The 21,349-nt window shown below is 45.8% G+C and overlaps 1 protein-coding gene and 1 pseudogene across 3 annotated transcripts in view; one reads left to right on the forward strand and one right to left on the reverse strand.

Annotated features, from left to right (window-relative positions):
- The first annotated feature begins 3,880 nt into the window (after positions 1-3,880).
- SLC9A8 (solute carrier family 9 member A8) overlaps positions 3,881-21,349 on the forward strand; it is an 80,165-nt gene continuing 62,696 nt past the window's right edge. The window contains exons 1-3 of one of the 3 annotated variants that reach the window (XM_053574282.1): positions 3,881-4,084; positions 5,833-6,014; positions 16,531-16,611. In XM_053574282.1, coding sequence (XP_053430257.1) covers positions 4,059-4,084; positions 5,833-6,014; positions 16,531-16,611 — 289 coding nt within the window. In that variant the 5' untranslated portion in view covers positions 3,881-4,058. The remainder of the gene's footprint in view (positions 4,085-5,832; positions 6,015-16,530; positions 16,612-21,349) is intronic. The other 2 variants (XM_053574283.1, XM_053574284.1) reach the window with 2 other exon arrangements.
- LOC128574418 (uncharacterized) lies at positions 14,689-14,867 on the reverse strand (annotated as a pseudogene).

Raw genomic sequence — 21,349 nt, forward strand, 5'->3', positions numbered from 1 at the left:
TGCTACACAGATCCTAAGGCCCACGGAATCTTATCTGACTCTTTACAGGAAAAGGTTGCCCTGGCTCAGCACCAGTAGCACAGTACTTATGGCACCAGCCACATACAACGAAGCTGGCGGGTTAGAACCCAGCCTGGGCCAGCTAAACAACAATGACAATTGCAACAAAAAATAGCTGGGCCTTGGCGGCGCCTGTGGCTCAGTGAGTAGGGCGCCGGCCCCATATGCTGAGGGTGGTGGGTTCAAACCCAGCCCCGGCCAAACTGCAACCAAAAAATAGCCGGGCGTTGTGGCGGGCGCCTGTAGTCCCAGCTGCTCGGGAGGCTGAGGCAAGAGAATCGCGTAAGCCCAAGAGTTAGAGGTTGCTGTGAGCCGTGTGACGCCACGGCACTCTACCTGAGGGCGGTACAGTGAGACTCTGTCTCTACAAAAAAAAAAAAATAGCTGGGCCTTGTGGCAGGCACCTGTAGTCCCAGCTACTTGGGAGGCTGAGGCAAGAGAATCACTTAAGCCCAAGTGTTTGAGATTGCTGGGAGCTGTGACATCACAGTACGCTACTGAGGGCGACATAGTGAGACTCTATCTTTTTTTTGTAGAGACAGAGTCTCACTTTATGGCCCTCGGCAGAGTGCCGTGGCGTCACACAGCTCACAGCAACCTCCAACTCTTGGGTCCAAGCGATTCTCCTGCCTCAGACTCCCGAGCAGCTGGGACTACAGGGGCCCGCCACAATGCCCGGCTATTTTCTGGTTGCAGTTTGGCCGGGGCCGGATTTCAACCCGCCACCCTCGGTATATGGGGCCGGCGCCCTACCGACTGAGCCACAGGCGCCGCCCGAGACTCTATCTTTAAAAAAAAAAAAAAAAGAAAGAAAGAAAAAGAAAAAGGTTGCCCATCCGTGTTTTAGACAGCATGGTTGGGGGGCTTCCCTAAGGAGGTGACATTTAAGCTGAGACCTGAATATAAAGAAGGAGGAAGGCTGGAGGTAGGAAGGCAGAGATGCCCAGGCAGAGGCAACAGAGAACAAAGGCAGGAGCTTTTTTTCTAATCCTTCTAAAAAGAGGCTCTGTCTGAAGATGTGATTGGGGTCCTGACACTCTAAGAGTGCAGCAGCCTCTCAGGATCACAGAACCTACAGGTCCTGAGCAGGGCTCGGGCGCCGGGACTGCCTGGCTCCAGAACTTGCTGTGCTTTATGCTGGCCCCTTCTCAGCTTGGCACACCATAAGCACCGAGGAACTACATGTTCAGTGACTTTATTTACTTTCTTGGACAATGACTGGGAATTTTAGATTCACTCTCAGGAACAGGTGAGAAGAACCAGACTCACCCAGGGGCCTGAGAGCAAATGTTCTCTAGAAACCCCAGAGGAGGCCAAGGCGGGAGCCCCATGTCCAACACAAAGTCCTCACCTGACCTTGATGGGAGAATTGTGGGAAAGGCAGTGGGCAGGACACAGGTAGAGAGGCATAGCCCTCTGTGAATCTAGCCAGGGGAGATTGCTTTACTGGTAAAGTGTTAACAAGTATGGCCAGAGAGAACGCAGATCTCAGGAGAGGAGGCCATTAGCTCCCTTTTAGAGCCAGAGAGGCAAAGGCAGTGGAGAGCAACAGCTCTTCTGGTGAAAAACAGAGACACTGTTTGAATCGTTTCCTAGTTGTGTGGCTGCAGGTAGGTGGGTTGACTTCTTTGTGTTTCAGTCTGTGGATAATGACAGCATCTGCCTCAAAGATATGTGAGGAATTAAGGAAATGATAACCCAATACCACATTTCCAGGAAGGACACGATAAACATTGGCAGATCCTAATGACATTCTCTCAGTTAGCTTTGACAGCAGTCCTAAGAGGTCTTAGAGGGTGAAGAATTTAAAAGTTTGAGCCAGGGCTTGGCGCCTGTGGCTCAAGCTGCTAAGGCGCCAGCCACATACACCTGAACTGGCGAGTTCGAATCCAGCCCGGATCCGCCAAACAACAATGACGATTGCAACCAAAAAATAGCCAGGCGTTGTGGCGGGCGCCTGTGGTCCCAGCTACTTGGGGAGGCTGAGGCAGAGAATCGCTTAAGCCCAAGAGTTGGAAGTTGCTGTGAGCTGTGATGCCACAGTACTCTACCCAGGGCGACAGTTTGAGGCTCTGTCTCAAAAAAACAAAACAAAACCAGGGCGGTGCCTGTGGCTCAAGGAGTACGGTGCCAGTCCCATATGCCGGAGGTGGCGGGTTCAAACCCAGAAATCACACACACACACAAAAAAAAAAAACAGTTTGAGCCAGATCTCTTCTTCACCCAATTTTTCAGAGCCAAAGCTATGACATCATCTGTGACCCTTCTCTTGCATGCCATAATCCAGCAGCAAATCCTATTTTTAATAAGCACCGAGTCCAACCCTTCCTTTTACTTCTATGACATTACCTGCATCCAACTGCCACCAGCTCTTGCCTAGATTATTGCAAAGACCTCCTAGCTGGTCTTGGGGCTTTCATCATCACACTCCCACCCCCAGACAACTCTCCACAAGTAACAGAGCTTACGTCGCTCCTCAATCCAAAACCTTTCTATGAACACCCAGCATGAACAAACTCATTTAGTTATTTATGCGGTGACTTTTTTATTATTGAGTGACTACTATGTGCCAGGTGCCATTCTCGGCATTGCAGATAAAATGGAGAACAATTCAAAAATCTCTGCATTTATGGAGTTTCCATTCTCATGGAGGGAGTAGGCAACAAACAAATATATTGTCATGTGCCATGTGGAAAAATAACTCAGAGAAGGTTGGGGTCTTGGATTTTAAGTAGGGTGGTGAAGGAGGCCTGGACACACAAGGTAAAGTTAAACAGAAGCCTGAAAGTGGGAGAAAGATGGGAGCCAAAGTGCTACCTATGAACAGAATATTCTAGATAAAAAAACGACAAATGTAAAGGTGGAAGGGTGCCTGATGTGTTTGGGGCACAACAGGAAGCCACTGTAACTTTGTTGGAAAGTGTGTTGTGGGAAAGGGGAAGGCTCTTCATTCAGACAAGGAAAGTGGACAGGGGCGGCGCCTGTGGCTCAAGGAGTAGGGCGCCGGTCCCATATGCCAGAGGTGGTGGGTTCAAACCCAGCCCCGGCCAAAAAAAAAAAAAAAAAACTGGACAGGAGTGAATCCTGCAGGTTCTCCAGGAGACTGGAAGCCACTGGAGGTTCTGAGCAGAGATGTGACCGGAATTCTAAAGGATCACACATGCTGGGTGTAGAAGACCATCAGGAACAAGGGCAGAGTCGTTTCAACTACTCAGGTGAGATACAGGGGCTTGGATCAGGAAGGCAGATAGCAGCAGAGGAGGTCTGTCAGACCCAAAGGCCTTTCAGTAGGGTGCCGGTTCTCCTGGTGGGGTCCCACCTAGCCCTCCAAACTCACCTTGTTCCCTCTGGTATCCCCACTGCTTGGCACATAGAAGACATCTATTAAGTAGTCCTTGAATCAATCAATGAGCAAATTACAAGAGGAATGATCTATCCCTGGGTCACCATTTATTTTAACCTAGGTATAGTCAGATCTCCGTAAATGTTTACAGATGGAATATTGAACAATCTTGCAAAGTCCATGCGATTATTCCTTTCTACAACTGAAGGAAGTAAGGCTCAGACTGAGGAAGTGTCCCCCTTGGGTCCCTCTGCACAGCAGAGCATCCGTCCTTCCCAAGCGAAGTCCAGGGAACTGGGTACGGGGCACTTTTCCTCAGTGTGAGTCACAGTGACCTCACAGGACTTTTCCCCAAAACGTTCCCGCCCTATGGTGGGGAAAACCCAGAATCTCTTGGGGCCAAGGTGGTCAAGTGACTAAAGCCGGACACACATGCTAGCAGAGCCCCGGGGGTGGAGGTGGGTGCTCCCACGCGCTTCCTCCCACCCCGGAGCCAGAGAGACTCAGGGACAGAGACCCGCCCCCGCGCGGGCGTGGCCCCGCCCCCCGATCTCCCGGTGGCCCGCGCGCCCGCCCCTCCAGCGGAAGCCGGAAGCAAAAGCGGGCTCTGCTAGCCCCGCGGCTTCGAACTCGGTGGTCTTGGAGGCTCCGCAGGATGGGGGAGAAAATGGCGGAAGAGGAGTGAGTGGGCTTTTCCGGGGCGGCGGAGGCGGCGGGGCTGGGCCCCGGCGGGTGACAGCGAGCGCCTCAGGCCGCCCTCCGACCCCGGAAGGCGGAGCTCCTAGTGCCAGTTGGCCGGGACTGAGAGTGCCTGTGCCTATGTGGAGGGCGGGATGGGCGGGATGGACGGGCCTGGGCCCAGGCAGGCCCTTTATTCTCCTAAAGGTCGTTCCCCTCGTACTGGGGCTCGGCAGTCCAGCGCAGGACCCAAAAGAAGTCTTGCGGAAACTGCAGCCTATATTTCATTGTGTCAGTCTTCGGTCATTGGTCATCTGATGGTTACTGAGCGCTTCCCCGCCTATTCCAGGATGTCGCCCGCCCCCTCCTTACCCACCAGCCAGTTGCCTCCTGCTTTGTAACGATCAGTTTTCATGTCTCTCCATTACATTTCATTTAACTTTGGTCCATATATTCAATCCCAGGCCCTTAACACATGATAGCAAAGGGGGCCAGCCAGGATCTGCCCTCAGGGAGCTTCCATTCCAGTGGGAAAAGTAGACCGTAAATAGACTGGTTTCGGATTGTGCTCTGAAGGCGATGGAATAGTGTTAGAGTGGGGAAGGCAACTCAGGAAAAAGTGACAGTTGAAATTTGAATGACAAAGAGGGCCAGGAACCGTATAACGTCAAAAGGCCTGAATCTGGAAAGGGTTTAGTGCTTTTGAGTGACGAAAAGGCAGTATTGCTGTAGTAAGCTTGCGGTCTGTGTGTGTCCCCAAGGCACTCTGGGCAAAGTCAAGTGTTATGTCTCTTTCCATTTCACTGGAATCAGTATTTACAAGGAACCTTTTGGTTGATACTGGGCTCCCTCACCTGGTAACATTACTTGGCCAGGTTGAGGGGGAGGGGGTCATTTCATGTAGTCACCTTATTTATTGAGCATCTGCCTTGTCCCACACACTAAACTGGGCATCAGCAACACAAAGCAATAGAGATGGTGTAGTTCAGTGATTGGGTTTGAAGCTTGGTTCTGCCACTGACTTGAGATGTTAGCCAAATTATGCATCCTTTCTGCACTTTGAATTGTTATAGGTTAAAAAACAGTAATAGTACCCACCTCCCGTATGTTAAGCTTGCTAAATAAGTGCTGCATTAACCTAGTCCCTGCAGTGAAGCAGTATTCAATAAATATTAACTGTTAGAATCATAGTTACAATTATGAGGAGAGAGCTGTGGGAAGGAAGCTGTAAGGTGGGGTATTACAGAGGAGATAATATTCAAACCTTTTGAAATTTGAGGAGGATTTTGTAGGATGGGGCATTCTGACCCGATCAACAATTGGGCAAATTCCAGTGATTTCTGGACTTGAGAAAATAATCCAAGGGAAAGAATGTAAATGGAAAAATAAAGGTGCTAAGTAAACAGTGGTGGGCCCTGGAATATGATGACACTTCAATTTTCTTTCCTTTCAATCTCCTTTCAATTTTCTTTCCTTTCAAGTGCCAGAAAACAGGCAATATATTGTTTCTACACCAGCTCTGATTTCCTCTTGTTCTTGTTTTCTAAGTGGCTGTATTCAGGAGCATCAGAGGCCACTGGTAGCCCTGTGCTGTGCAGGCAGTGATTTTCTTAATCAGTTTCCCTCTGAGGCCTGCCTTTCAGTTGCTAGACTTGTGAATCCCATAAAGCTCTTTGCCAGCTTCTCTTTCTGGTTTGTGGTGTATATATTGATACTCTGATATATCTAATTCCGCTTTTTGTGTCCTCCAGTAGGTTTCCCAATACAACTCAGGAGGGTTTCAATGTCACCCTCCATACCACCCTGGTTGTCACCACAAAATTGGTGCTCCCGACCCCTGCCAAGCCCATCCTCCCAGTGCAGACAGGGGAGCAGGCTCAGCAAGAGGAGCAGTCAAGCGGCATGACCATCTTCTTCAGCCTCCTTGTCCTAGGTGAATATGAGAAGCTGCTGGCTGCCATCCTCTGCCATCTCGAGTGTCTGTGTGTGCCTGTGTGGTTAACTCCTTGGCTTTGTCTGTCTTCCTCCTCATTTGGTTTTCACTTCATGAGATTTTTTTTTTTTTTCTTTTTTGTGGTTTTTGGCCGGGGCTGGGTTTGAACCCGCCACCTCCAGCATATGGGACAGGCGCCCTACTCCTTGAACCACAGGCGCCACCCTTGGTTTTCACTTCAAACACTGAGGGAAAATGGTCAGATCATAACATCCCAGCAGAGTACTCCCTTCTCTTTGTAAAATCATGGAGCTTGGCAATTCTGGAAGGTCCCTTAATGTAATATCTTAGGCACCTTTGAAAGAAAGAATTAAAGAATTTTTGTCAGAGAAAGAGTCTTGATCCGGTGGATCAAGATTAGTGGATTTCAAATTCTTATAGAAGGGAGTATGTGTGTGTGTAGGTGGTGGTGGTGGTGGTCCAGTAAGAGGGTGTCCAACCTCCTGATGCTAGCTTCAACCAGAGCAGGTTTTTTGTTTTTTGTTTTTTTTTTAAAGACAGAGTCTCAAGCTGTTGCTCTGGGTAGAATGCCATGGTGTCATAGCTCACAGCAACTTCCAGCTCTTGGGCTCAAGTGATCCTCTTGCCTCAGTTTTTCTATTTTTAGTAGAGACAGGGTCTCACTTTTTGCTTAGGCTGGTCTGGAACTCCTGAGCTCAAGCTATCCACCCTCCTCCGCCTTCCAGAGTTCCAGGATTACGGGTGTGAGCTACCGCGCCCTACCAAATTTTTTTTTTTTTTAATTTAAGATAAGGTCTTACTCTGTTGCGTAGGATGGAATGTGGCCTTTGCTATCATGCCCAGCTAATTCTTCTATTATTTTTATAGAGCTAGGGTCTCGCTCTTGGTCAATCTGGTTTGGAGCTCCTGGCCTCAAGCAATCCTCCTACCTCAGCCTCAGTGCTGGGATTAGAGGCGTGAGCCACTGTGCCTGGCCTGGAGCAGCATTTTGTCTATTATATTTATTAGGCTTGCATGTAAAATTTTATTTAATTAAAGGTTTTGCTGCTGAGTAAAAGAGCAGAAACTCATTACCCAGTTCTGTTCACTCTCTATCCTTCTCCTTAACTGTGGTCATGAATTTTGCCATATCTGTGTATCATCTGTACTGTGATTATGTATTAATGATATTTTTACTTAAATAGATTAACTCTTAAAATCTCATTTTATTCACTCTAATGGGGGAGGCAGTTTAGACCTAGAGAGGTCACGTGATTGACATACCTAGTAGTGGGAGACTAGAGAGAGATACCCAGGTTTCCAAAACGTATCAATCAAGAGGTTAGATAATAGACAAAAACTGAAGTGCTTCCCAGAGGCAGTAGACAGTAGACAACTGTTTTAGACAAAAGAAATCCAGTTGGAACTACACAACAACTTTTGATTAGCTGCCTAAGGAGGAAATAGCTTAAGAGTTTGACCTAAGTCCAAACAAACTCTTGTTTGAAGGTGAAGTTGGGATGTTTACATTTTCTGCTTTTATTTAATGATAACAAAGTCATATTTCATATGAGATTAGGCCTTTTCAGAAGGTTGAAAGGAACTGGTTTTTATTATTTCTCTGATGTCTGTTAGGACTGTTCTTTGAGGAAAAAAATAACTTCTTTCACCTTTATATTCAGACTATGGTAAGTGGTTAAAGACTTAATATAGTGATTTTGTTTGAAATCCTAGGATACATCCTTGCCTTTCATAGAGTTTTAGAAACCTTTAAACTGAAATGTTGAAAAAGTACACTAATCAGAGGTGTATTAAATCCCATATAGATTTAATATATCCTGGTAATGTTTTACTCTATAATACAGTTGAACTCTATTTCTGGAGTATTACTTCAGTGATCAAGGATTCTTTTTTGCTTTTCTTTCTTTTTCTTTTGTTATAGTAGTTGAACACAAAGAAGAAAAGCAGTTTTTGATTAAGTAATCTTTAGTAGCTGAAGTCTTTCCTTCAGGGTTGGGGCATATTATTAGTCTGTTTATGTTGTTGTCAGCTTGGTATGTTAAAGAATGTAAAAGGCAGGCCTGGAAAAAGCTTTTGTGATCAACCTTTTAAAGGAAGGTTGGAAAGTATTGTAAGTAAGACTTTCAAAGTAACTTTCAGATTGTGGAGCATTTAAGATTAAGATTAGCTGTGTGCCAAAGACCACAAAGTAGGTTTGTATAATGTGCTTTTTAAACCAGACAGAATCCTGCCCAGTGTTAATATCTCTTTGGGGCCAAAAAAAGCTGAACTGTATTTAATAGCTCTGTGTATTTCTCTTGGATTGTCTTCTCTTCAAACAGTTTACAAACCTAGACTCTGGAGAGTTACACTAATGTTAGGTGGGTTTCGTTTTTAGCTAATCAAGATTCTTTTTTTTTTTTTTTTTTTGGCTGGGGCCAGGTTTGAACCTGCCACCTCCGGTATATGGGGCTGGCGCCCTACTCCTTTGAGCCACAGGCACAGCCCATCAAGATTATATTTTATCTTTTTTTGAGACAGAGTCTCAGTCACCATTGGTAGAGTGCTGTGGCATCATTGCTCACAGTAACCTCAAACTCTTGGGCTCAAGTGATCCTCTTGTCTCAGCCTCCTGGGTAGCTGGGACTACAGGCACCTGCCACAACTCTCAGGTATTTTTTTAGAGATGGGGCTTTCACTTTTGCTCAGGCTGGTTTCAAACTTCTGAGTTCAAGCAGTCTACCTGCCTTGGCCTCCCAGAGTGCTGGGATTATAGGTGTGAGCCACCTCACCTGGCCACTAATCAAATTCTTAATAGTTTATGAGTTGGTGTCTCTTCTTATACGGGGTCAGCATGCATTAGCAGAATGCAATGATTTTTTTATAAGTAAATTTTGAGGAATTTTTTTCTCTGTTCTTGTATGTTGTCATTTATTTCTGATTAGATGTCCAAACAATGTAAATCTAATAAAATAAAATAAAAATTACTATTAATAGGTAACTTGCTAGCTCCTAAGAATATAAACTATAGTGAGTTGACAGAAATTAGTCCATAGTTGGCTCAGCGCCTGTGGCTCAAGCTGCTAAGGCGCCAGCCACATACACCTGAGCTGGTAGGTTCCAATCCAGCTCTGCCCGCCAAACAACAATGATGGCTACAACCAAAAAATAGCCAGGCATTGTGGTGGGTGCCTATAATCCCAGCTGCTTGGGATTAGGAGGCAGGAGAATCACTGGAGCCCAGGAGTTGGAGGTTGCTGTGAGCTGTGATGCTACAGCACTCTCTACCCAGTGTGACAAATTGAGGCTCTGTCTCAAGAAAAAAAAAAGAAAGAAAGAAATTAGTCCATAGTTTGTTTCAGACCTCAGGAACTCTTGACCTGGAGCTTTTTTTTTTCTGGCCAGAGTCTTGCTCTTGTCCGGGCTAGAGCACAGTGGCATCATCATAAGACACACTGCAGCCTCTAGCTCCTGGGCTCAGGTGATCCTCCTGCTTCAGCTTCCTGAGTACCTGGGACTACAGAAACTTGCCACCATGCCTGGTTAATTTTTATTTTTATTTATTTATTTATTTATTTTGTTGCCCTCGGTAGAGTGCTATGGTGTCACAGCTCACAGCAGCCTCCAGCCCCTGAACTTAGGCGATTCTTTTGCCTCAGCCTCCTGAGTAGCTGGGACTACAGGAGTCTGCCACAACGCCTGGCTATTTTTTGTTGCAGTTTGGCTGAGGCCGGGTTTGAATCCGCCACCCTCAGTATATGAGGCCAGTGCCCTACTCACTGAGCCGCAGGTGGCCGCCCAAGTTTTAAATTTTTTTTTTTTTTTTTTTTTTGTAGAGACAGAGTCTCACTTTATGGCCCTCCGTAGGGTGCCATGGCCTCACCCAGCTCACAGCAACCTCTAACTCCTGGGCCCAAGTGATTCTCTTGCCTCAGCCTCCCAAGTAGCTGGGACTACAGGCACCCGCCACAACGCCCGGCTATTTTTTGGTTGCAGTTTGGCCGGGGCTGGGTTTGAACCCGCCACCTTTGGTATATGGGGCCGGCGCCCTACCGACTGAGCTACAGGCGCCGCCCAGTTTTAAATATTTTTGTAGCGATAGTCTTGCTGTGTTGCACAGGTTGGTCTTGAATTCCTGGGCTCAAGTGATTCTTGAGTGATCATCCCAACTTGACCTCCCAAAGGCTGGGATTACAGGCATGAGCCACTGTTCCTGGCCCTGACCTGGAACTTATTTGATACTTTTATTTACTATTTTAGTTAATTCAAGTGAAATTGTAACTTTTGTGTCTTGTAAGCATTTCACAGGATTACAGTATGTTCCCCTTTGTGGAAAAGGGGTGCCAACACTTGCCTAGTTACTTTTCAAGCTTGAAATCAATTGACTTGCATTTAACCCTTACTAATCTTTGGTTCCACAAAAAATAATTGTTGTTATTGTTATTGACTTATATTAGAGTTAACACTATTATTTCACACATAATTTTATAGACCATTAAGCTTAATAGAGTTACTAAAATTGATATGTCTGTGTTTAATATCTTTTTTTGGGGGGGGATACTGAGTCTCATTGTGTCACCCTGGGTACAGTACCATGGCATCACAGCTCACAGCAACCTCAAACTGCTGGGCTTAAGCGATTCTCTTGCCTCAGCCTCCCAAGTAGCTGGGACTACAGGCACCCATGACAACACCCGGCTGTTTTTTGGTTGTAGTTGTCATTGTTGTTTGGCAGGCCTGGGCTGGATTTGAACCCGCCAGCTCCGGTGTATGTGGCTGGCTCCCTAGCCATTGAGCTACAAGTGCTGAACCTTAATATCTTTTATTTTCTTCTTCTTTTTTTTTTTTTTTTGTTTGAGACAGAGTCTCACTATGTCACCCTGGGTAGAGTGCTGTGGCATCACAGCTCACAGAAACCTCAAACTCTTGGGTTTAAGCGCTTTTCTTACCTCAGCCTCCTTAGTAGCTGGGACTACAGGTGCCCACCACAATGCCTGGCTATTTTTTGGTTGCAGTTGTGATTGTTGTTTAACTGGCCTGGGCTGGGTTCGAACCTGCCACCCTCAGTTCATGTGGCTGGCGGCATAACCACTGAGCTATGGGTGCCGAGCCTGCCTCATTGCTCTTACTGTAGGAAGATGCACATAGCAAAAGTTACCATTTTAACCATTTTGAAGTGTACAACTCAGCGGCATTTAGCACATTCACAGTGTTGTGCAACCCATTGCCCCTATCCACTATCACCCCCAGAAGGAAAGCATCAAAAGCAGTCATGTCCTCAATGACCTTGAACTGTAAAATAACAACAACAAAAAGCAATTACTCATTACCCTCCCTCCAGTCCCCAGCCATTAAGTCACCTCTATCTTGCATTGCATTCTGTTTCTAAGAATTTGCCTATTTAGAAATTTCATCAAAATGAAATCATATAATATGTGGCCTTTTGTGTCTGGCTTCTTACACTTCCCATTATGTCTTCAAGGTTCATTCCTGTTATAGTATGTGTTAGAATTATACTCCTTTTGTGGCTGAATAATATCCCACATGGACATACCACATTAGGTTTATTCATTCATCAGTTAGTGGACATTTGGGTTGTTTCCACCTTTTGGCTATTGTGAATTCCTGGTGCTACAAATATTTTGTGCATAGGTTTATTTTATTTTTTTGTAGAGACAGAGTCTCACTTTATTGCCCTTGGTAGAGTGTCGTGGCATCACAGCTCACAGTAACCTCCAGCTCCTGGGCTTAGGTGATTCTCTTGCCTCAGCCTACCCAGTAGCTGGGACTACCGGCACCTGCCACAACACCCGGCTATTTTTTGTTGCAGTTTGGCTGGGGCCGGGTTTGAACCCGCCACCCTTGGTATATGGGGTTGGCGCCTTACTCACTGAGCCACAGGTGCTGCCCGGTTTGTTTTTTTTAGAGACTCAATGGTAGAGTGCTGTGGCATCACACCGCTCACAGCAACCTCCAATTCCTGGGTTTAGGTAATTCTCTTGCCTCAGCCTTCTGAGTCACTGGAACTACAAGTGCCCACCACAACGCCTGGCTATTTTTTTGTTGCCGTTTGGTTGGGGCTGGGTTTGAACCCGCCACCCTTGGTATATGGGGCTGGCGTCCTACCCACTGAGCCACAGGTGCTGCCCGGTTTGTTTTTTTTTAAGAGTCTCACTTTATGAGACTCTATGGTAGAGTGCTGTGGCATCACACCACTCACAGCAACTTCCAATTCCTGGGTTTAGGTGATTCTCTTGCCTCAGCCTCCTGAGTCACTGGGACTACAAGTGCCCACCATAAGGTTGGCAATTTTTTTGTTGCCCTTTGGTTGGGGCTGGGTTTGAACCCGCCACCCTTGGTATATGGGGCTGGCGTCCTACCCACTGAGTCACAGGTGCCGTCCTTTGTGTACAGGTTTTTGTGTGGATAAATATTTCTATTTCTCTGAGATGTATACCTAGGAGTGGAATTGCTAGATTAAATATTACTTTATGTTTAATTTTCTCAAGAACTGCTAAACTGTTTTCTGTAGAGGCTGCACCATTTTATAAGAGTTCTGTTTTCTCCATATCCTTGTTAACACTATGTTTTGTTTTTTTAGCCATGTTGGTGGGTATGAAGTTGTATCTCATTGTATTTTGTTTTGTTTTGCTTTTTAAGACAGAGTTTCATGGCTTGGTGCCTGTAGCTCAGTGGTTAGGGCACTGGGCACATGCACTGGGGCTGGTGGATTCGAACCTGGCCCAGGCCTGGTGAACAACAACAACAAAATAGCTGGGCTTTGTGGCAGGCACCTACAGTCCCAGCTACTTGGGAGAATTGCTTAAGCCCAAGAGTTTGAGGTTGCTGTGAGTTGTGACACCACGGCACTCTACCAAGGTGATGTAGTGAGGCTCTGTCTCAAAAATAAATAAATAAATAAATAAATAAATAAAGACAGAGTCTCACTTTGTTGCCAAAAAGATAGAGTCTCACTTCGTCACCCTGGGTAGAATGCCATGGTGTCATAGCACACAGCAACCTCAAACTCTTGGGCTCAGGTGATCCTTTTGCCTCAGCTTCCCAACTAGCCAGGACTATAGGCGCCCACCGCAACATTGGCTAGTTTTGTTTGTTTTGTTTTGTTTTGAGACAGAGTCTTACTAAGTTGCCCTGAGTGGAGTGCCATGGCGTTACAGCTCACAGCAACCTCAAACTCTTGGGCTCAGGTGATCCTTTTGCCTCAGCTTCCCAACTAGCCAGGACTACAGGCGCCCACCACAACATTGGCTAGTTTTGTTTGTTTTGTTTTGTTTTGAGACAGAGTCTCACTATGTTGCCCTGGGTGGAATGCCATGGTGTTACAGCTCACAGCAACCTCAAACTCTTGGACTCAAGCAATTCTCTGCCTCAGCCTCCCAAGTAACTAAGGCACCAAGTAACAGGTGCCTGCCACAAGCCCTGTTTTTGTCGTAGTTGTTGTTGTTTAGCAGGCCCTGACCAGGTTTGAACCTACCACCCTTGGTGTATGTGGCCAGTGCCATAACCACTGATCTACAGACACCAAGCCCAACCTTGGCTGGTTTTGCTATTTTTAGTAGAGACAGGGTCTCACTCTTGCTCAAGCTGGTCTTGAACCCATGAGCCCAGGCAAGCCACCTGCCTTGGCCTCCCAGGTGGGATTACAGGCATAAGCTAACTCACTCAGCTATCTCATTGTATTTTGACTTGTATTTCTTCAGTGATTATTGATATAGAGCATTTTTTCATTATTTATTGGTCATTTGTATATCTCTTTTGGAGAAATGTCTATTCAGATTCTATGCTTATTTTTGAATTATTTTGTTTATCTCTTTGTTGTTACACTTTAAGGATTATTTTTGTATCTCCAGATACTAGACCCTGATCAGATATATGATTTGCAAATATGTTCTTCCATTCTGGGGGTTGTCTTTTCAGACTTTATTCTTTTTTTTTTTTTGCAGTTTTGTCTGGGGCTGGGTTTGAACCCACCACCTCCGGCATATGGGGCCAGCACCCTACTACTTTGAGCCACAGGAGCTGCCCCAGACTTTATTCTTTTTAATGCTCTTCACCTGACATTGATGAACTTTATATTTAACTCTTCCTATTAATGGACAGCTTTCTCTTTTGCTCTTAAAGCTACAAATAGTTGTTTATGTATGAGAATCAACTTTTTACATTAATTTTTAAAAAATTTAGTTTGGTGCAAGGAAAGAGCACCAACTGGTTCAATTTCCTTGGTCTATTTTCTGTTCACTTACATGCTCATTTGCCTGCTTTTTTTTTGTTTGTTTTTTTCTAGGCATTGTGGCAGGTGTCTGTAGTCCCAGCTACTTGGGAGGCTGAGGCAAGAGAATCACTTAAGCCCAAGAGTTTGAGGTTGCTGTAAGCTGTGACACTACAGCATTCTACCGAGAGTGACAAAGTGAGACTGTCTCAAAAAAAAAAAAAAAAAGAGTTTAAGACCAGCCTGAGCAAGAGTGAGAAGAGTGAGACCCTGTCTCTAGGTGTTGTGGTGAGCACCTATAGTCATAGCTACTCGGGAGGGTGGGACAGAAGGATCCCTTGAGTCCAAGAGTTTGAGGTTGCTGTGAGCTCTGATGCCACAGGCACTCTACCCAGGATGACAAGAGTGAGACTCTGTCTCAAAAAAAAAATTAATTTTAGTACTATTAAATAGTACTATGATTGATGAGATAGTATATCACCCAGGTACTTAATAAAAGAAAGAGGCCTGCACATTGACATTTAAATTATGAATTACATTCAGGAATAATTTATATAAAAGTGTGCTGTTTGGGGGAGGGGAGGGTTCTACACTTGATCTTAGCCAAAAGGCTGAGAAGCAGTTGTGTGTGGGTGGGTGGGTGGGGGTGTTCCAGAAACACTTTCACATTCTCTCCTTTCACGAGGCACCCTGTGAGGAAAGCTGGCCATCATTCATATTTTGGAGGTTGGGGAATGAAGACAGCCACTGAGGTAGTGGCTGAGGTAGCGGTTAAGAGAACAGTCGGATTGTGACTCAGTGCTGCAGAACCTACAGGAGTGTGATGTCTCGATGCCTCCGTTTTCTCATCTATGATCAGTGCAACTAATGGTAGTAACAACTAGTTCATAGGGGTTAAATGGACAGCATTTGGGACATGCTTAGCCATCCAGCAGTGGGCACAGCAGAACACCTCTATACCCAGCTAGGGAGCACCACTCGTCTCATATCCAGATCTCTTTGATGTTCAGGTCACCAAGGTATTTACTTTCACACTCACTTCCTTCTGTGTTAAAAGAGAGCCATTCATACACGTGGTGACAAAGTACTTTGTGTCAACATAATCTTTTATAGTTCTAGTTACATAAAAGTGATTGATTTCATTGACTTCCTCCTCACCATTTAGACTAGAGTTTTTCAGTTGGTGATTACTTCAAAAAAGTTGAGGCGCCTGTGGCTCATATACCGAGGGTGGTGGGTTCAGAACCGGCCCTGGCTGAACTGCAACCAAAAAATAGCTGGGCGTTGTGGCGTGTGCCTGTAGTCCCAGCTACTCGGGAGGCTGAGGCAAGAGAATCACTTAAGCCCAGGAGTTGGAGGTTGCTGTGAGCTGTGTGATGCCATGGCACTCTACCGAGGGCCATAAAGTAAGACTCTGTCTCTACAAAAAAAAAAAAAAGGTGAGGCAATCTCAGAATCAGGAAAATTTGAATAATTTTAAATGGTTGTGTAAAATTTGAATAGCAATTGCTTTTTCAGTAACTGCTGGAAAATGAACTAGTTCAAGCATATGTAAACATATAGGGAAAATATAATAAACACTGAAAGTCTATCTCCAGGATGAAAAATAAGACATCACAAATATAACTGAAGGCTAGATAAGTGGCTCACACCTGTAATCCTAGCACTGGGGGAGACTAGTGGGGAAGTGATAGCTTGAGATCAGGAATTCAAGACCAGCCTGACCAAGAACAAGACCCCTTCTCTACTAAAAATAGAAAAAAATGGGCCAGGCTCGGTGGCTCATACCTATAATCCTACCACTCTGGGAGGCCAAGTCTGCTGGATTGCTTGAGCTTAGGAGTTCAAGACCAGCCTGAGAAAGAGTGAGACCTCATCCCTACAAAGTAGCTGTGTGAGCTATGATGCCATGGTACTCTATCAAGGGTAACAACGTGAAACTCTTGTCTCCAAAAATAAAAGTAAAAATAGAAAAATCTGCCTGGGTTTGGTGGTGAGGATCTGTAGTTTCATCTACTTGGGAGGTAGAGTCAGGAGGATTGCCTGAGCCCAGGAGTGTGAGGTTGTAGTGAGCTGTAACTATGGCCCTGTACTCTAGGTGGGACAACAGAGTAGACTGTAGACTGTGTCTCTAAATAAATAAATAAATCATACAACTGAAGTTCACTGTGTCACTGCCAATTGTCCACTTTCCTGACGGCCCCCAATAATAGCCAGTGCCTCGAACTTGGTGTTTATCATTCAAAACTGGGCTTTTCTTTAACAATGTCTTATTTTTTCTCACAGCTATTTGCATCATATTGGTGCATTTACTGATTCGATACAGATTACATTTCTTGCCAGAGAGCGTTGCTGTTGTTTCTTTAGGTAAGTACTTACTAGTGATCTCATAATAATAAAAGCAGAACAATAACTACCAGTTCTTGAGTGCCCCTTTAGTGCCAGGAACCTGCTGTAAGGATGTTATGATCCCATTTTACAGATGAGAACACTAAAGATGCCGAGAAGGGTAGTGACTCCTAAAAGTCAGGTAAAAGTCCATGTATATAGCTCGAAGGCACTTTGTGGGGCCTTCTACTTCTGGTACAGTTACCCTTGGGGCACACTGACCTCTGTCTGCTATGAGGTTCTGCTGACATCCAGTGCAACTAAGGCAAGTAATTGACACTTAATTCACAGAATCACTAAATTTTATAGGCGGAAGGGACTCGGACTTTATACTTGAGGAAGGAGAAATGGCTCACTTAATATCAGAGTCAGATCTAAAGTCTTCAGAGAACATCCTATTCTACCCCACTTAGATTTATATTTTTCTTTTGTTTGTTGTGGCAATTATCCGTTAAGATAATTAGCTTCTAGTTGGGGTGCTGGAGTCAGTGTAATAATAGGTGTGAATGCCCAAGCAAGTTCATTGAAGGGGTTAGCAAAAAAAAGAAGCAAGGATATTTCAGTAAGTATCAAATTCAAAGCTAAAATGTGGGTGGGATGCTTAAGACACAGTAAATAAAGTCTTACTAAATAAATCGGTCAAAGCTTTAATCAGTTTATTATAGTGTAGTTACTTTTGCTAGTTTCCATTTGCCTGTTTTAATTTTTTCCTGATGATCACTGATGCTTTTCAACAGCGGTTGTCAACCTGTGGGTTGTGACCCACAGGAACTGTATTAAAGGGCCACAGCATTAGGAAAGTTGAGAACCACTGCTTTACAAGTTAATTTTCTTTGCCTTGTAGATGTTGTTTAGTGATGTAGTAACTCTTTCCCAATACAGCTGTGGTTTAGGTTAGCTCTGGAAATGAACATCCAGACTCTGTTCCCTAGCCTTCCCTTTCCCCGTCACCATCTACATTCCTATGTTTCCCTGTACTTCATAGAACTACTCAGTGCCAGATTCTATCCTATGAATTTTCACACTGCCAACTCATTTCAGCCTCACAACCTCCTAGGTGATGCCTTGTTTTGAGTAGGCACTGCTGGATATTACTGATCTTCGGTACATAGTTGGAAACCAGTTTTACTCAGAGTTCCTGTTCACTTTTTAGTAGGTTCTTTAGCTAAATATCTTGGCAGATTCTAACAACCTTAACTAACAAGATAGTCTTAGAGCTCTAAGAATGGGAGGCTCGCTCATTAACATTCCTTTCTGCTGTTGGACATAAAAATAACCTACATATATCGGGAGGCTGAGGCAGGAGAATCGCTTAACCCCAGGGGTTGGAGGTTGCTGTGAGCTGTGTGAGGCCACGGCACTCTACCGAGGGCCATAAAGTGAGACTCTGTCTCTACAAAAAAAAAAAAAAAAACCTACATATAGCTAATACTCATTATTCTGGGACATTTAGTAAAGGCTTTGAAAAACCACTCCAGTGCATGGCCGTTCTTAGTTGGTGGAGCGATTTGTCTGGTTAATTCCGATAACGAACGAGACTCTGGCATGCTAACTAGTTACGCGACCCCCGAGCGGTCGGCGTCCCCCAACTTCTTAGAGGGACAAGTGGCGTTCAGCCACCCGAGATTGAGCAATAACAGGTCTGTGATGCCCTTAGATGTCCGGGGCTGCACGCGCGCTACACTGACTGGCTCAGCGTGTGCCTACCCTACGCCGGCAGGCGCGGGTAACCCGTTGAACCCCATTCGTGATGGGGATCGGGGATTGCAATTATTCCCCATGAACGAGGAATTCCCAGTAAGTGCGGGTCATAAGCTTGCGTTGATTAAGTCCCTGCCCTTTGTACACACCGCCCGTCGCTACTACCGATTGGATGGTTTAGTGAGGCCCTCGGATCGGCCCCGCCGGGGTCGGCCCACGGCCCTGGCGGAGCGCTGAGAAGACGGTCGAACTTGACTATCTAGAGGAAGTAAAAGTCGTAACAAGGTTTCCGTAGGTGAACCTGCGGAAGGATCATTAACGCTGACGGAGCCCGCGGGCCGGGTCTCGGCTTCGCGCGCGTCCCTTCTGCCTTGCTCTTTTTTTCCCCCCCGCCGTGCGGAGCGGGCGGGGCCGGTGCCGCGCCGGCCCCGCCGGCCGCGAGGGCGCGATCCCGCAGCGAGTCTCGGGGTGGTGGTGGGCGGGGAGGAGGCGGAAGGGCCGGTGGGAGGAGAAGGGGGGGGCGGTGGTGGACAAAAAAAAAAAAAGAAAAACCACTCCAAGGAATTTGAAGTTTCATGGTTTCTTAAGAATGAAAATTATAATTGGTGTGTATTTAGGTATTGTACACATGAAAATGACCTATTTGATTTCTTTCTTTCTTTTTTTTTTTTTGCGATAGAGCCTCAAGCTGTCTCCCTGGGTAGAGTGCTGTGGTATCACAGCTCACAGCAACCTCAAACTCCTGGAGTTAAGCAATTCTCCTGCCTCCGCCTCCCGAGTAGCTGGGACTTCAGGCGTCTGCCACAATGCCTAGCTATTTTTTGGTTGCATCTGTCATTGTTTGGCTGGCCAGGCTGGATTGGAACCTGCCAGCTCAGGTGTTATGTGGCTGGCGCCTTAGCTGCTTGAGCCACAGGCTTCGAGCCAAGCTATTTGATTTCTATTGTTAAGTTCTTCACTGTATCTTGAATGTTTGGGTAACTGCAGCTTACTGAACACCAGTGTTTTTATTAGGACTTACAGCCTAATACAAGCTCAGTACCCTTGGTTGCTTCCCCAAGAGTCATTTCCCTCTTTTTCCTAGGAAATAGAAACCTTATTTTGATCAGGTGTCTTGCCACAGTGCCCTCAATGAAGTCCTTCCAAGTTAAGGTTGTCCTTGCCATCATGTAATTGCGCTCTCTTTTGCCCATGATTGGTTGAGAAGGGTGGGGTGGTGTCTGGCCAGTGACACCAAGGGGAAGTGTGCTAGGGCAATGGGTCCCAGAAAATGTTTTCCTCTATGATAGAAACAAAAGAAATTTCTTCTTTCTCCTTTTGATGCTACTGGATGAGGTTGTGATGCTTGGTGCACTGATAGCTATCTTGCAACCACTAAGGCTGAAAGACAAAAGCTGGAATGCTAAAGATTGCCAAGGGGAACAATGGGAGGCCCAGATTCTTTTTTTTTTTTTCGTAGAAACAGAGTCTCACTGTACCGCCCTTGGGTAGAGTGCCGTGGTGTCACACGGCTCACAGCAACCTCCAACTCCTGGGCTTAGGCGATTCTCTTGCCTCAGCCTCCCGAGCAGCTGGGACTACAGGCGCCCGCCACAACGCCCGGCTATTTTTTTTGTTGCAGTTTGGCCGGGGCAGGGTCCGAACCCGCCACCCTCGGCATATGGGGCCGGCGCCCTACTTACTGAGCCACAGGCGCCGCCCCGGCCCAGATTCTTAATTGCATTAGGTTGAAGGGATGGTCCTGGAGCTGTCTTTCTCAGTGCTGCTTCTTATATAAGAAAATAAACATCTGTTGAAGGTAGTGCAAGCTTTGGCCTTAGCTGTATCAAGTCTCCTGGACTCAGTTCTTCTCCATTTCTCAACAGTGCTTCCCCTTTTCCTGGCTTCACTCTTAGGCAGGCTCTCCATGTGTGGTAAGCCCTTAGAGCAGCAGTTGCAGAGGGAAAGAGGCCCTCCTCTCTTTGGCGCCAGAAGTTGTAGCATGAACTCTGACCACGTGGCCTTGTCAGAATTGGGGATGGGTGGAATGGTGCTGGAGGCCAGCCAGAGTGTAGCCTGTACAGCCAGGTCTTGGGAGAGGTGATGGAAAATGACTCTTGCTTTTAATACTTAATTGATTGGAAAGCTGAGAGCACTTCCAGGGAAAGAGTGCTGGTTAGAGGACATTTGGTTAGAATTTGCAAATGCTAACAAAGCTATTGAAATAATTCTGTATTTCATAAAGCTATAGAATTGAAGGAAAACTTTTTTCTCCAGCAGGAGCAAAGTGTTGCAAAATATTGGGATATTCACTATTTCAAGAGTTTCCAACTTTTATGCCAAAAAAGAACCCAGGTGAAGCTGTGAGAGAAAGTAGGATTTTCATTCTTTTATTTTTATTTTTATTTTTTTTTTGCAGTTTTTTGGCCAGGGCTGGGTTTGAATCCACCACCTCCCGCATATGGGGCTGGTGGCCCTGAGTCACAGGCGCCACCCCTGGATTTTCATTCTTTTAAGGGGTAAATTTTCCCAGCCTTTCTCTTTTAGCTAGAAGTTGGGCGACAGTCATTTAGAGACATTATTGGCAAGGCTGGGCGTAGTGGCTCATACCTGTGATCTTAGCACTCTGGGAGTCTGAGGCGAGTGGATAGCTTGAGCTTAGGAGTTCAAGACCAGCCAGAGCAAAGAGAGATCCCCGTCTCTACTAAAAATAGCAGAAATAGCCCGTGTCGTGACAGGTACCCATAGTTCCAGCTGGGTACAATCCCTTCCAAACATCTATTCGGAAGGCTGAGGCAAGAGGATTGCTTGAGCCCAAGAGTTTGAGATTGCTCTGAGCTATGATGCCACGGCACTCCTATAAGAGCAACAAAATGAGACTCTGTCTCGTCCCCCAAAAAACATTCTTTTTTCTTTTGGCCAGTTAAACAACTACTATAAATATGAAAAATCCTACTTATTGGCAACTCCACTGTTTTTATCATGTTTTATTCTCTTCCAAACTATGTGTAGGCATATACATATGTATTAGATTATT

The sequence above is a fragment of the Nycticebus coucang genome, chromosome 21 (assembly GCF_027406575.1).
Source record: "Nycticebus coucang isolate mNycCou1 chromosome 21, mNycCou1.pri, whole genome shotgun sequence".
Classification (NCBI taxonomy): domain Eukaryota; kingdom Metazoa; phylum Chordata; class Mammalia; order Primates; family Lorisidae; genus Nycticebus; species Nycticebus coucang.